Here is a 17,247-nt window from a genome sequence, read left to right on the forward strand (position 1 = left end):
CTGCCCTTCCTCAGACTTGGCACCTCCCACTGTCTCCAGACTGACTCACCAACTCCTGCCATCAGGGTCCAAATCTCCCTTTGTCTCCTTTTGCAAAGTGGCCTTTTTCTTCTACATCCCTCTCTCCCCTTCTCCCCTTCTCCAGTGTCACTCCTCATTCTGCTTGTGGGAATGGATAGCAGGTGAACTCTGGGAGAAAAGGAGCTATTTTTGCCTTTCTTTGCATCCCCAGCACTTAGCACAGTGCCTTGTACATAGCAGGCACTTAATAAATGCTTGTTGAACAATTCACAAAGCTGCATTTCCATCACTTAGCCACTATAATATATCTTCTAACCAATCCCAGATCCTTCATCTGTTTTTTAAGCTGAGACAAATGTGTTTCTTCCACAAATAATTACTGAACATCCATCAGATGGAAAACACTGCTTTAGGGGACCCAGGGATGATCCAGACACAGTTCCTGTCCTGGAGGAGCTTACCAGCAGCAGAGGAGACAGGAGTCCTGCACAAATTACCATCATACCAAGCTCCGAGGGATGAGTGCCTGTGAGAGCCACAGGACTTCCTTCAGCCGGGATGACCAAAAGAGATGGTTTTCCTCTTTGTCTGATGCGGCACGTTTCTGTTCTGTTTTAGGAGAAAGAAATTAAGATCCAATTCCAGGATCAAACTAAATTGCAGAGTTGGTAACTATAAGTTGCCTTTTATGTTGAGAGGGCTTGATTTTGAGGGCTCCTAAGCTTCCTTGAAAGCCCAAGATTTGGGGTCTGTATTGTCGACAAGTCCAGATAGGTACATGTGCTGAGGGACTAAAATCATTGTTTAGAGCAATCCAGGAGTGAATAATGAAGACTAATGGGAAGAAATTGTGCAAAGGAAAATTTAGTCTGAATATTAGGAAAATTTTCCTAGCAGCAAGGCATCTGAGGTGGTGGAATAGTCCCCTCCAAGGTAGCAGTGGATGCCCCACTGATTGAGTCATTTAAAACCAAACCGGACAAAGCCCAGGAGAAGAGGCTAAAGGAAACAAGCCTTCCTTGGCTCGATGGGAGCCAGGGGAGTAACAAGCTGACTTAATAGGTCTTTGCAGAGCTGGGTTCCTTTGATTCTGTGTTTTGCTGCAAAAACCTTCTAACAGCCACGGGTTAGCCCCATGCTTTTCTTCGTTGCTTTTATAAAAGTCTCAGGTGGCGGAATTAACCCTTAGCGTTCGAGTCGGCCAGCGAGAGTGGAAACGTTCAGGGGAGCATTCGGACGGTGGCTCTCGGGAGATCTCGGCTTCCTTGGTGCCCGAGATGGCTCCTATCAGCTCCGACACTCCCTTGTTGGGGCAGCACTCGCTTGTCAGGAGAGAACGAGCTCTTCCTCGGCCAGGGAAGAAGTTTTATTGCCTTCTTCACCCCAGTTAGGTTTTGGAATGGTTGTTGGTACAAGCCAACCGCTTCCTGGCTGCCCCTCCTGGCCAACTCGCTCTTTTCCTTATGGAGTTTAATCCTATATCTGACAGGCCATTTCTTCACTTTGTCACTTAGGAGGCTATTTTTGCCTTTCAAGGTGTTAGCAGCCCCACCCAGTTGCCTACTCAGTGACAAGTTCTACTTTCTGTCATACAGATCATTGATGTGAAAACATGGCCCTTGTTAGAAAAATGGGGTGATTGCTGGCGCGCTACTGCCATCTTCTGCTCCCTTGAAGGAACTGCCTGTATCAGGTCTTGAAAATGGCAGAATTAATTCAGGAACTGAGTTTAAAAGAAAGAATCTCCACAATTTAATTGCCAAATGAAAACGAGATTTCCTGTTCAAGACATAATGTGTATGTTTAAATGTATTTGTTTCCTGCTTTTCTTCATCATGCTATAGTCCATCTGAACTCTTTCCCACCCTTATTCCCCAAAAAAGATCCTTCTCCACTTCATGGAGAGAGGGAAAAGGATGAGAAAAACTTCATTTGGCATAAAACTTCATCTTCTTCCATCACCAACCAGGAGTAACACACATCCAGATTATACAGGGTGTCAGGATGTTTACCGCTGTGTTCTGCTAATGTTCTACACCAAACAAAAAGCCTCACTGTGCACATGTTAAAAATTGTTCATCTCCAGAAAATGACAGGTTTGGAAATGTGCTGGTCTGTCCGCGTATTGACAGCTACCTCCTGTTCAAATGCAAAATTTAAAAAGTATGAGCCAGGGCTTTTAAAAATCAAAAACAAACAAAAAACAAGTTCACATAAATAAATGTTTTCTCTTTGGAAATCGATATGTGCTAGTAGAGAGAGAGTCACTCTCGCAGCCAGAAAGACTGGTTCAGATCTGGCCTCTGACCCATGCTGCCTTTCTGACCCTGAGCACATATTTAACTCAACAGTGTTCTCAGCAGCTCTCTGAGCTTATGTAACAGAACAGGTGCTGACCTGCATTGGAAGAGGGAGTTTTCTCATCTGGGAGCTCATTGTACCAGTGAAATCACGGATCTCATCTCCATCCCTATCTTTATCATGTTTAAATATATCCACAATCATAATTGCAGGCACTTTATACATATTATCTCAGCTGCTCCTCAACCATCCGGGAGGTAGAAGCCATTGTTAGCCAAACTGTACAGAGGAGGAAGCTGAGGTTCAGAAGTGTCTTGCCCAGGTTCACAACACAGTATCTCAGGCTTCCTATCTTCAGGGCTGGCCATCTATCCACAGTGTGGTCTAGCTTCTAAGACTATTTCTTTTAAATCTTCATTGTTCATGATGTTTCAGTTTAGTAGAAGAATTTGCTATATTATGATCTAGAACTTAATCTAGAATTGAAGTTTGACAGATATTTTATTGTACATAAGTTTCTTCAGGACAAGGTCTTCGTCTTATCTTTGGACTTCCACTAACACCTGGAACCCAACAGGCACTTAATAGATGCTGCTTGGATTGAATTAGTAGGTGCTTAGGAAATGATGAATGGCCAATCAGCAAAGGAATAGATATAGTGAACCTGGACTTGGCTCCATTTTAGCAGAAATGGATCTTTGTATTATTAAGCACATTCAGGACTGTTGTTTTCGGAGATAGATGATAAATAATGCCTAGGACAAAAGGTGGGAGGTGAAAGAGGCCTGCCCTTGTATGGAAGGTGTCACAACTAAGGTCAGTTCCCTTTTGTTTCCATTGGGAAAATACTGTAAATGGAAGAAGAAATCAATTTGAACAGTGGTAGAAGATAATATTTGTTGTTAATGAATATACAAAAATTCACTGAAAATTACAATAACTTTTATTCCAGTCTTTCAATTCAGAAGAGCAACTGAATAGCAGTACCAATTTTACAAGATTTTAACAACTGAATTTTTTTTTAACTTACTGTGTTTCAACTCAAGAAGAGACCTTATTACAATACATTATGGATCTTGGTTAGTTCTTTTGTTGGGATTTGTTGAGATTATTTTTACAGAGTATTTTTTAAAAGGTTTTGGAAGAAAGCTGGGCTCTCACAGAAATTCCATGGAATTCACAGAAGATGGCAGCAGAGCCAGCGCCGTACTTGGGGAAAAGTCATGTCGGCCTTGCCTTGTCAATCTTGTTATGGGTCCTTGCCAGCACCTAACACAATACCAGCTGGCTGGCTGACTTTTCATTCGTTGACCTGACCCCAATCATTTCCTCATCCTTGCTGCCCCTGCCAGCTCTATTGGGATGTCATGAACCCATCCTACCCCATCAGAGCCAAAGATGGGGGATCTCAGCGCTGAGTCACCAGCTTCTGCTGGCTTCAAAAAAAAAAAAAAAATGCTGGTCCTCCTTGCCAGTGAATCATGGAGTAGATCCAAACTAATCTCATCATCTTCTTTTCTGTTTTTGTTTGTCAGAACTGGGCCCCCCCTGGTTGTGAGAAGCTGGGGAGGTGCTTGGCTTCGCCAGAGTCCAAACCCGAGAAGTGCTTTTGGCCCCACTAGCCGCCTGTGGATCCCAGAAGTCCACGGGGCAGGAGTGGGGAGCACATATGCCCTGGTGAGGCTCGTCATGGAGGCAAGAAAAAAAAGTGTGGAAAGATGAGTTGTCACATCCCTTAGTTCCAGCAGTGATTTTCATCAGCTCCCCATGAACAACCGGAGCACATTCCTGTCTTTGCAAGCTGTTGCCCAGTGTTCAATTCCTGTGTGACATTTTTTTATGGAGTGAACGATTGTGGCCCAGAGGAATGACCTCCCAGGAGAAAGAAACTTGGAGTTGTCTTCTCTCCCTGTTAAGAATCATGTTTCACAAAGACCAGCATCTGAAAACAGGGAAACACCCTTGAACTTGTCCTAAAACCCGCTCCCAAGGGACCACCCTTCATATCAACCACAGGGTCACTGATTGGCAACAGATAAGGAGAAAAAGTGAATACCCTGTATTTCTGTTCTCTTTTCCTCTTAAAACCTCCAAATGCTTTCTGACATGTGTATTCTGTTGATCTTCACATTGTTACTGTGAAAGAATAGGTATTATTATCCCCATTACCTCCTTGACAAGCTTTCTCTAGGGCCTGGAACCTGAGTTCAGACAGCCTGTGTGTGTGTGTGTCTGTACACACACCAAGCTCTAGCCTTTTTTGCCTTTGTATTTCAGTCCCAGTATTCACAGTGCAGCTGCCAAACTGGAGTTTCAGTTACTAATGAGAAAGGAAGGAACCTGGGGTATTGCAAAGGTCCATCCGTTTGCCATCCAGCCCAGCACATCCTGCCCCAAGGCTTCTTACTTTCCTCTTGGGCCACTCTCCCCATCAGCATGGGCCACAGATGGTTTAAGGGACAGATATTGTGTGTGAAGAAGGAAGTCTAGAGCAGGGCTGGGTGGGGGTGGAACTTAGAGAGGAGAGGATGTTCGGCTATTACTGATCTCAGCCCACAGAGAGTAGAAAGGGGGACTGGGGAGAGGGCCCATTCCCCAAAACCCAGATACAACTGAAAAGTGGAGATAGCCAGTGGATGGTTTTCTGGGAGAATCTGGAATTTCACCTCCATTGATTCCCCCTGTCATCTAGGAGGAGTTCACAGGGGAGGAGAGCATACCTTATTCCATCCCCAGAGGATGGCATTAGACTGGAGACCACTCTGGAGCCAGAGGGCCGGCCTGAGATTCTAGAAGGCTGCCTCAGCTTAGGGCAGAACAGGAAAGGGAACCAGGGCGCGGAGCTTCAGTTCCTTTTTCTTCCCCAAAGTGAGAGATCAGATGGAGCAGCAGGTGGTTTTTCCTGTCCTTGTAGTGACCTTGAGGAACAAGAAATGGGAGTCATGTTCCTCATCTCTACTCCGAGACAGATAAATGTACCCCCCCGCCCAAAAAAAAAAAAGAATGGCTTTGATTTGGAGACCCACCAGAGAGATTGGACTGGAGGGAGATGGGAAGCGGGAATCCCAGGCTTCCACAGATGTTCCCAGCTGCCCTCTACATCCCTGACAAGCATGAAATCTGACACAAGAGCCATACCTGGGAGCTGGGGCCCTTCAGAGCAGGCTTTCCCCTCTGCTCTGGAGCAGGAGGAGGGGAAGTCGCAGACTGGGCCTTCAATGCCTGACATTTTAGGAAGGCTAGAATTACACCCTTCCCCCTTCCGTGGCAGACCTGGAGCTGTTTCCTGGTGGGGGGATGTTCTGGCTCCCTGATCTTCCTGTCACTGAGGTGGGGAGGACCCCCTAGCTTTTGCTCTGCCTGTGACATTCTTTTCTCAATCTCCTTTGCTACATCTTCATCCATATCATACCTGCAGCTCCCGTGGGCTCACTTACTACTGTGTAAATGATTTCCAGATCTCCACTTCCAGCCCTAACCTCTATCTCCCGGGTTCCTTTCCTACAGTAGACAACTCAAATTGGATGATCTGTATGCGTTCCAAATTCATCTGGTTCAAAACAGAAGTCATTATCTTTCCCCTACAAACCAGCCTCTTTTTCCTGAACTTTCCTGTCACTATTGAGGGTACCACCAGCCTCCCACTCAGCCAGGTCCCTTATTTCAGTGTGGTCCTTGACTCCTCACTGTCAGCCCAGTCAGCCGGCTCATTACCAGATCTTATTGTTTCTGCCTTCATGGACATCTCTTGCTCAATTCCTTTCCCATTCTGCTGGAGAAATGCCCACTATTTATTTGTCTATTATTCCAAAGATTCTAATTAATATAATTCCAGAGATTCTAATTCTAATTTTAAATATTGATAATGCTGCTTTTAAGAGTGATTTGGTATTAAGGATTATAAAATAAATTTCGGATTAAAAATAGTGTTTGTCTAACCCAATTAATTTTCTGTTCAGGATGTAAAATAAACAATTCCAAGGAAACAGCCACTTCTGCTTAATTGTATTTTTTCTCCATCACATTTGAAGGTTGGGTGTTAACCACAAAGCAATGTGGATTTATTAAATACTATGTGCCAGGCACTGGGTCCTGGGGATACAAATGCAAGCAACAAGGAAGACAGTCCCTTCATTAAAGAAGCTTACATTTTAATGGAGGAAAACAACATAAAAGGGAACCGAGAAGCTGGAGTGGGAGAGGGAGACGTACCCACTGAGGGACGCTGGCGTCCAAATCCTGAAAGTCACAAGCACAGCCAGGAAGAGAATAAAGTTTGACCAGCCTGCCCCCTCCTCAAAGGGAGACTCCCTGAGAGGAAGTCACAATCGGGAGAAGGGAACTAGCGTGGCACAGGGAGGCCCCAAGCAAGAAAGAAGGACCAGAGGGACCAGAAAGTCAGGAGAAGGCATGAGAGGAGATGAGAGGGAGGGGGCAGTCAATTGAGGGAAAAAGGAAAAGGAATTGGAAGGGGATAGCAAACCGTTTGTGAATTAGGAAGAATTTTTCTTCCCTAGTTTTTTCCTTCACACATCAAGGATGCTCTGAACGTAGTCCTTCCCCAAATGAGAGAACACAGGCACCTGCACACATACACACACACACACATGCATGCATGTACATGTACATACCTATACACACACTCACACCTCTTTCTATCTCCATCATCTCAGAGCCCAGAACTTGGTCCTGGGACCCAACTCTTATCTCAGTTCTGCCAATTACTCCCTGCTGTCCTTGGACATTCATTTAGATTCCCTGGATCTCATTTTTTTCAATTGAAAATAATGATGTTGGATGAGATCAGTACTTTCAAATTCAAATGGAAATGGATTCCATCTTAAGTTTAGAAAACCATAAATTGACATTATCTACATACTGTGTTACATTTTTATTTATTACGTTAACCAGTTCCCAAATATATTTAATTAACACTGGGAGGTATTGCAGGCTTGCTTTTCTGGGTGTGACATTTGATAGTGACTTCAATATCCTCTTCTAACTCAACATTAGTTTACTGGGTTTTTATAATAATGGCTTTTTATTTTTCAAAACACATACAAAGATAGTTTCCACATTCACCCTCACAAAACCTTGTGTTCCAAATTTTTTTTCCTCCCTCTTTACTTTCCCTTTTTCCCAGGCAGCAAATTCTTCTAAACCAAAAAAAGAAAGGGGAAAAATGAGGGGAAAAAAAAGCAAACAACAAAAAAGGTGAAAATACTATGTTGTGATGCAGATTCAATTCTTATAGTCTTCTCCCTGGATGTAAATGGCTCTCTTCATCACAAGTCATTTGGAATTGGACTGAGTCACCTCATTCAACATCAGATTGTTGTTCTTGGGGACATTTCCTCTGGGTTGTTCCACTGGCATCTTAACCTTTTGCCTCATGTTTATCTTATACATATCTCATACTATCCCCATTCCATCCATCCCCATATGTATCCCCAAATAGAAGATAAGTATATTATATTCCTAGCACCACAACTGTTTTTTTTTTATTTTAATAGCTTTTTATTTACAAGTTATATGTATGGGTAATTTTACAGCATTGACAATTGCCAAACCTTTTGTTCCAATTTTTCCCCTCCTTCCCTCTACTCCCTCCCCTAGATGGCAGGATGACCAATACATGCATAACTGCTTTTTAATATGTGCCCAAATTGAATTGAATGGGATTTTAGGTAGGATTTTAGCTGGGATTGAAGGAAGCCTGGAAGGTAAATATAATGAAAGAGAATTTCAGTCTATGGGGTAGAATTGGGATGAGGCAGGGGTTGAGGGGGGAGAAGGATAGCCAGTAAGAATATAGACTTAAAAGATGGAGTTCCTTAAGAAACATAGGGTAGCCAGTGGCTTCCGAATACAGAGTGGATGGTTGGGTTTGGAGGAAAAGAATAAGGTATGAGAAAAGTGGAAAATCGGGATCAGAGAGGTGGGGGGTCAGAACACTAGACACAAGGTTTTGTATTTGACTCTATTGGTCCACTTGAGTTTATTAAGTAAGAGAATGCCATAATAAGACTGGTGCTGAGGGAAAAATCAAAGCAGAATGGAGTGTGGACTGGATTTCAGGAAAGACTTAAGACACGCTATTGCAGCACTCCCAGCAGGCTAGTGTAACAATCCAAGGTCCGTACTGGAGGGGTGGCATAGAAGGGGGCACATTTGACAGGTTTTGCCACCATGAAATGGGCAGCATACAAGGGATGAGAAGTAGTGAGGAATCCAGTTATGAGCCTAGGGAGTGAGAAGTGATGCTACTTTCTACAGGAAAGGGAGAATGGTTATAATTTGTTGAGTTTAAGACATGTCTACAAGACGTCCAATTTTGGATGTACCAAAGCCGGTTGGAGACGCTAGACCGGGGGTCAACAGAGAGATTAGGGGAGAGTATAGTATTCTCCCTATACTACTAAGGAGAAGTAACATGCACATCAAAAGTTATATGCAATTATATTTAACATGTATTGGACTACCTGCCATCTAGGGGAGAGGGTGGAGGGAAGGAGGGTAAAAGTTGGAACAGAAGGTTTTGCAAGGATCAATGTTGAAAAATCACCATGCATATGTTTTGTCAATAAAAAGCTATAATAAATTTTTTTAAGTTATATGCAGAATACTCACAAAATTATGTTTTCAGGGAAGAGAACAAGTCTAATGTGAAGCACAGTTAACAATAGAACAGGGATTTCAGAGGGTACCATTAACGAACTTTTAAAGCCCTCTACAGTTTTGGCTCCCATTATTTCCCTTTGTGAACTCTTTATGTTCCAGGCAATGCAGCCTCTGGCAAAACTGGACATGTCATCTGCTTGCATGTCTTTGTGCAAGTCATCCCTTCTCCTTTCCCCTTCTCCATAACTCTACCTCTTAGAATCCAGTTTCCTTCAAGATTTTGCTCAGATTTTTTCTCAGATTTTGCTCCTTCTTATCTTTAATACTCTTTTTTCTCAGCAGTTACTTTGAATATAATTCTCACATACATGTGGATTTCTCCCCTCTCCAGCCCTTCCAATTCCTTGAACCAAAGGAATCATTTGGTTTTTGATAGCATCTATGATAGCATAGGACCCTATTTTGAGTTGGGAGCCACCTCAGAGGCCAGCTAATTCACTCCCTCCCCTCATTTTACAGTTGAGGAAATGGATGCCAGGACAGATTTAGTGATTTGCCCAGTGTCACACTGATAGTAACACAGTAGGTGATTAATAAATGTTTGAAGTGGAACCACGAAGTTACCTGAGTTCACCCCAGTTCCCCTCAGTGCTACAGGAGCCACCTGGGGATCTAATTTTAACCAGTAGAACAAATCGTGTTGTGTAAAAGGACAATAATGACATAAGAGATGGAGAGATAGTTGCAGTGAAAATCTCTGAGCTTCTCTCTTTATTCCATTCCCAACAGAGAATACATAAAAGTTTTTTAAGTACAGCAAAATTATTAAAATAAAAGCATATTCTTTCACAAGCAACATCTGCATCGGTAAATTTGTTTTATGAACTTCAGACTCTTGTCACTAAATAACGTTGTGGGTCAAAGGGGTTCCTGAAGTCTGCCAGTTCTGCTCAGAGAGTGAGATAAAGATAACCAAAACAAGAAGGGGACAACAATGTCAAAAAGACTCAAAGTTGAATAGGAATTGGTTTTGAGGGCAAAAAGTCCTCCTGGAAGAGCTCAGAAAGGATTTTTAAAAATCAAGTAAGAAAGGGAGAAGATGACCTGTAAGACAATTGGGGGGAAGGAGGGGGAAAGTCAACAGCTTGGAAAAGAAAGGACAAAAAGTGACCAAAGAAAACAATTTCTTAAAAAAGATAGAATTGGTTAAATGGAAGAAAAAAATCCACTGAAAAAAACTTCTTTAAAAGTAAAATTGGCCAAATGGAAAAGGAAATACAAGGCTCAAGGAAGAAAATAATTCCTTAAGAAATAGAATTGAGCATGTAGGAGCTAATGAGACTATCAGACATTGAGAATAATCAAACAAAATGAAAAGAACGATAAAATAGAAGAAAATTTAAAATACTTCATCAGAAAAACAACTCACTTGAAAAAATAGATCAAGGAGAGATAATTCTCAAGGAAAACTGCTCTGATATCCTAAAAATCAAAGAGTATAATAGTCATTGAAAGAATTACTGAACATGACCTGAAAGAGATCCCAAAATGAAACTCCAAGGAATATTTTAATCAAATTCCAGAACTATCAGGTCAAGGAGAAAATACTGGAAGCAGCCAGAAACAATTCAAATATTAAGGAACCACAGTCAGAATTACACAGGAATTAGCAACTAGTATTAAAGGATGAGAGGGCTTGGAATATGATAATCCAGTAGGCAAAAAGAGTTTGGATTACAAGCAAGAATCACCTACCCAGCAAAACTGAGCATGATCATTCAAGGGAAAAGATAGTCATTAAGTAAAATTGGGAACTTTAATTTCATTTCAGACTTGCCTAATGAAAAGACCAGGGATGAACAGAAAATTTGACTTTCAAATATAAGACTCAAGAGAAACATAAAAAAGGTAAATAGTAAAGAATAAAACAACAATAACAACAAAAACATTGTATTTTATAAAGTTAAACTGTTAACATCCCTACATGGGAAGAGGATACTTGTAACTCTTAAGAAATCTGTCTCTATTGGGACAGCTAGAAGAACTATATTTGGAGGATGTAGGTATAAAGTAACTTTCATGTAATGATAAAAATATTAAGAAGTGAAAAAAAAATTATACTAGAAGGAGAAGAAAAAAGGGAAAGCAAAATGGTAAATTATTACAAGAGGCATGAAAGACCTATTACAGTAGAGGGGAAAAAAATGATGAGCATTATTGGAACCTTATTGTCAATGAATTTGGCTCAAAGAGGTAATGACATACTACACTGGGTAAAATTTATCTTCATATCCATATATATCCATATCATATAGATATGGAAGTAGGAAGGGAAAGGGAAAGAAAAGGGGAGAGGGGCTAATAGAAGGGAAGATAGATTGGGGAGTGGTATTCAGAAGCAAAACACTGGTGAAGAAGGACAGAATGAAAGGAGAGAGAAAAGTATAAATGGGGAAAATAGGATGGAGGGAGATCCAGTTAATAGTCCTAACTGTGAATGTAAATGGAATGAACTTTCCCATCAAATTAAGGTGAATAGCAAAGTGGATTAAAAAACAGAATCCTACAATATGTTGTTAGAGTAAAGTTAAAAGACTGGAGCAAAACATATCATGCTTCAGCTGAATAAAAAACAGGAATAGCAAACCTGATCTCAGACAAGGCAAAAGCAAAAATGTGATTAAAAGAGATAAGAAAGGAACCTACATTGTACTAAAAGGTACCACAACAATGAAGTAATTTTGGTACTAAACATATATGCACCCAGTGGTATAGCATCTATATTCTTGAAGAAATTAAGTGAGGTATAGGGGAAAAAATAGCAATACTATACTAATGGGGCACCTCAACCTTTACCTCTCAGAACTAGATAAATCTAATCACAAAACAAGAAAGAAATTAAGTAGGTGAATAGAATTTTAGAAAAGTTAGATATGATAGACTTCTGGAGAAAACTGACTGGGGAGACAAAGAAATAAACCTTTTTCTCAATAGTGCATAGCACCTACACAAAAATAGACCATACATTAGGCATCACAATTAAATGCAGACAACTAGAAATATTAAATGCATTCTTTTCAGATCATGATGCAATAAAAATTGCTTGTAATAAAGAGCCATGGGAAGATAGATTAAAAATTGTTCAGAAACTTAATCAAATCCCAAGAATCGAGTGGTTCAAACAACAAATCATAGAAAGGATAATTTCATCAAAGGTGACAATGATGAGATGATATATCAGAATTTATGGGATGCAACCAAAGCAATACTTAGGGGAAATTTTACTCTCTAAATAATTACCTGAATATAATAGAGAAAGAGAAAAGTCTATGAATTAGGCATGCAATTTAAAAAGCTAGAAAAAGAACAAATTTAAAGCCTTGATTAAATGCCAAATTAGACATTCTGAAAATCTAAAATTTATAAAATTGAAAGTAAGAAAACTATTGAACCAATAAATAGTACGAAGAGCTGTCTTTAGGAGAGAAAAAAATAATAAAATAAGCAAACCTTTGATTAATTTGATTTTTAAAAAGAAGAAAACCAAATTACCAGAATCAAAAATGAAAAGGGTGAATTCACCACCAATGAAGAGGAAATTAAAACAATAATTTGGAGATATTTTGCTTAGCTGTATGCCAATCTGACAGTCTAAATGTAATGGATGGATATTTACAAAAAAATAAATTGCCCAGATTAATAGAAAAGGAAATAAATTATTGAAATAACTTCATTTTATTTTTTCAAATCTACATAAAAATAGTTTTCAACATTTATTTTTGTAAGATTTTGTGTGCCAACTGAGTGGATGCCCATCAATTGGAGAATGGCTGAATAAATTGTGGTATATGAATATTATGGGATATTATTGTTCAGTAAGAAATGACCAGCAGGAGGATTTCAGAAAGGCCTGAGAATTATGAATGATGCTGAGGAAAATGAGTAGGACCGAAGATCATTAATTTCAACAACAAAATATGATGATAATTTAGGACCTGGCCATCCTAGAATGAGATGAATAAACGTTCCCAATAGACAGAATGAACTGAACAGCACACCCAGGAAAGAACTTGGGAGATGACTAAAACCATTCATTGAATTCCCAATCCCATTTTGTCCACCTGATTTTTATTTTTTCACAGGCTAATTAATAGTAATATTTCCAACCCGATTCTTTTTGTACAGCAAAATAACTATTAGGATATATATGCTTTTAAATATTAAATGTATTTCAACCTCATGGGGAGGGAGGGGATGGGGGAAAGGAGGGAAAATGGAAAAAAAAGGTTTGGCACAATGTAAAATTACCATGCTAAACTTGTAAATAAAAAGCTGAATAAAAAAAAATTTTTTTTTTAAGATTTTGTGTTCCATTTTTTTTCTCCTTCTCTCCTTCCCCTTCCTCAAGATAGCAAGCATATTTTATATATATACAAATTTTTAAAACATATTTCCATATTTGTCATGTTGTGCAAGAAAAATCAGACCAAAAAAACATAAGAAAGAAAAAGCAAACAAACAAAAAAAGGTGAAAATATTATGGTTCAATCTGCATTCAGTTTCTATAGTTCTCTTTCTGAATGCAGATGGCATTTTCCATCCCAACTCTGTTGGAATTGTCTTGGATCACTATGATGAGGTCTAGATATGGGGTACCTAAATGAAATTAGGGTTTAGTTGAGGTCTAGTGGCAGGTTCGGAATACAGGGAGTCAAACAGAGCTCCCCTGCAACCCCCTTGGGTTCGGTGCAAGGATATGGAATTAAATGAGGTCTAGTGGCAGTGCAAGTTCCCAATAAGGGAATTTATTGGCCCAAAAAATTAGATTGATAAAAGAGGTTTATTATGGGGTTCGGAAGTAAGGTTAAAGTATAATTAAGGGAAAGAAAGGAATAAGTCAATTCTTAAAGGGACCATACCTGCATCAACTACACTGTTGAAAAGAGCTAAGTCTATCATAGTCAATCATCACATGATCTTGAAACAAAAGGTTTTGTAAGGGTCAGTGTTGAAAAATTAATTTTAAAAAATAAAAATAAAAAAGTAATCAAAATTATCTATTTTGCATTTTTAATATTTTTATATATTTGCATATAATATTTTCTGGTTCTTTTTTGGCCATAAAATTTTCCCTTTAAAGACTGCATTAGATATTCCTCTTTCCTAATTTGAAGGGCATGTTATAAATATTAAAAAGTAATCCCAAAATATATTTTGATTAATTTTTTAATTGTATTTTGGTCTTGCCTATTTTTGACGGGATATTTTTCCAATTTTTCCCAAAAATTTTCCAACTATAACTTTATCCCAAAAAGGTCTTTTGTATTTTCCAATAGTTTTACTTAGTTTGAACTTTTTCTTTTAACAACCATTCCACTGATTCATCCCAAAACTGGTTTTGATACGCCCCTTTATAATATATTTTGGTCTGAAATTTACCCATTCCCTTTGATTTCCTAACCCTTTGAAATTTTGACCTTTTTGTTTTCCGAAATTTATTTTTCCTTGTTTCATAAATAATTTTTTTTGGCAGTTTGATTGGTATGGCATTGAATAAGTAGATTAATTTAGGTAGAATTTTCATTTTTATTATATTAGCTCAGCCTACCCATGGGCAATTGATATTTTTCCAATTAAATAATCTCATTTTAGAAAAAAAAAATTGAACAAAATCATCAATAAACTCCCTAAAAAAAAAATCTCCAGTGTCAGATTTACCAGTGAATTCTGCCAAACATTTGAAAAACAATTTATTCCAGTACTATATAAATAGTTTTATTTGGAAAAATAATAAAAGGAGGTATTCTACCAAATTTCTTTTATAATACAAATATGGTGCCGATACCTAAATCAGGAAGAGCCAAAACAGAGAAAGAAAATTATGGACCAATTTCCTTCATGAATATTGATGCAAAACTTTTAAATAAAATATTAGCAAAGAGATTACAATTTATCACAAGAATGAGACACGATGACCAGGTAGGATTTATACCAGGGATGCAGGGTTGGTTCAATATTAGGAAAATTACTAGAGATAATTGACTCTATCAGTGACAAAAGCAACAGAAATCATGATTGCTTGCCATTTTGTGGAGGAGATATGGGAGGGGGGAAGAAAACAATTAAAACTGAAAGTCTTATAGAAAACGAGTGCTGAAAATTGCCTTTACAGGTAATTGGGAAAAATAGAATACTATTTGCCAAAAAATAAATAAATGTTTGCATCAAAGAAAATAAGGTTGCCAGCCTGGAACAGAAAGAATTTTCTCTAAAGGTTTAAACCACTGGAGAGGCCCTAAGGGCCCACATTCCCCAACATAGCCTCATCTCCTGCTAGGTACTCTGTGCCCCACACAAAGTCCACAAGGTACCACTCTCCTAAGCACACTTTGTACTTCCCACTCACCTTTGCCTCTTTCCTCTCTGCCCGGAATGCTCTTTTGCCTCATTTGTGCCAGCCTTCAAATCTCCCTTCTTCCAAGCAGCTTTTCCTGGTCCTTGCAACTAGGAGTGAGGAGAAAGTGCTTTGAGTATGAGGATCGTTTCATGTTGCCCCATAATTTTCCGGTTGAATTTTAGTCCTTGCTGAGTGAACAGTCACTACAACTTATCAGAAAGAACGGGGAGCTCATGGTGGCCCTTCTGCTTATGAGCTGTGAGTCCTTGGGCAAGGGGGGGCTCGGCTTCCTGTTCTTAAAGCAAAGAGATTGAGACTGGATCCAACAACCCACTTCAGCGAGCTTCTGTTGCACGCCTCCTATAATAATAATAGCTACCATTTACATGGCTGGTTATGGTGTGCAGAACACGGCTTTCCAAAATGAGTTAACAAATGAGTTAGCGAGGGGCCTCGGGCGCTTACTAGCTGAGTGATGCTGGGCAAGTCAATTCTCTTCCATCTGCCTCAGTTTCCTCAGCTATAAAATGGGGAGAGTCAAGTCCCTACTTCACAGAGTTGTGAGGATCAAGTGAAATGATAATGGTAAAATTCCTAGTGCTTAGTATACATAGGACATAAATGTTAGTTATTGTCCTCATCATTAAAGCGCCTGGCACATAGTAGGTGCTATAGAAATGCTAGCTATCGTTACTAAAGTGCTTGTCACAAATGTGTAAATGCGGGCTGTTATGAGTAAAGCTCTTGGAACGTAGTAGGGTTTTATAAGAATGGCAGCTGTTGTTATTATGAAAGCACCTGGCACATAGTAGGTGCCATGTAAATGCCAGTTATTAATATCATAGTTTCTGTCACACAGTAGGTGAGATGTAAATGCTGGCTATTAATGTTACTATAGTGCCTGGAATTTAGTAGGTGCTCTCTACCTATTAGCTATTATTATTGTGCCTGTGACATAGTAGTTGCTATATAAATGCTAGCGACTTTTTTCTTTTTTTTAATTAAAGTTATTTATTTATAAAGCATATGCTTGGGTAATTTTCCAGCACTGACCCTTACAATACCTTCTGTTCCAACTTTTCCCCTCACTCCCCCACCCCCTCCCCTAGCTGGCAGGTGTCCCATACACGTTAAATATGTTGGAATACACCTTAGATCCCATGTGTGTATACGTATTTATACAGTTATCTTGCTGCACGGGAAAAATCAGATCAAGAAGGGAGAAAAAGAAAAAATGAGAAAGAAAACAAAAAGCGAGCAAATAACAGAGAGAGTGAGAGTGCTCCGTGTGACCCGCACTCAATTCCTGCGGACCTCTCTGTGGCAGGCGGCTCTCTTCCTCCCCAAATGAACGGAACTGGCCTGAATCACCTCGTTGTTGGAGAGGGCCCCCTCAGTTAGAGCTGACCGTGCATAGCCTTGTTGTTGCCGGGTATAAGGATCTCCTGGCTCTGCTCATTTCACTTACAAATTGCGTTGTTAATATTATTATCATAGTGCCTGGAACACACACGAGGCGCTGTATAAGTGCGCATAGTGCCTGGAACACAGGAGGCACCGTATAAGTGCGCATAGTGCCTGGAATACAGGAGCCGCCTTATAAGTGCACATACTGCCTGGAATACAGGAGGCGCCATATAAGTGCGCATAGTGCCTGGAACACAGGAGGTGCTGTATAAGTGTGCATAGTGCCTGGAACACAGGAGGCGCCGTATAAGTGCGCATAGTGCCTGGAACACACACGAGGCGCTGTATAAGTGCACATAGTGCCTGGAACACAGGAGGCGGTGTATAAGTGCGCATAGTGCCTGGAATACAGGAGGCGCTGTATAAGTGCACATAGTGCCTGGAACACAGGAGGCGCTGTATAAGTGCGCATAGTGCCTGGAACACACACGCGCTGTATA

The 17,247-nt window shown here is 39.9% G+C and overlaps 1 protein-coding gene across 2 annotated transcripts in view; it reads left to right on the plus strand.

Moving 5' to 3' along the window:
- Positions 1 to 6,314, plus strand: part of GALNS (galactosamine (N-acetyl)-6-sulfatase) — a 66,071-nt gene extending 59,757 nt beyond the window's left edge. For both annotated transcript variants that reach the window (XM_031950137.1, XM_031950138.1), the window contains one exon: positions 3,858 to 6,314. In XM_031950137.1, coding sequence (XP_031805997.1) covers positions 3,858 to 3,944 — 87 coding nt within the window. In that variant the 3' untranslated portion in view covers positions 3,945 to 6,314. The remainder of the gene's footprint in view (positions 1 to 3,857) is intronic.
- Positions 6,315 to 17,247: the final 10,933 nt, after the last annotated feature.

The sequence above is a fragment of the Sarcophilus harrisii genome, chromosome 2 (assembly GCF_902635505.1).
Source record: "Sarcophilus harrisii chromosome 2, mSarHar1.11, whole genome shotgun sequence".
Lineage (NCBI taxonomy): Eukaryota > Metazoa > Chordata > Mammalia > Dasyuromorphia > Dasyuridae > Sarcophilus > Sarcophilus harrisii.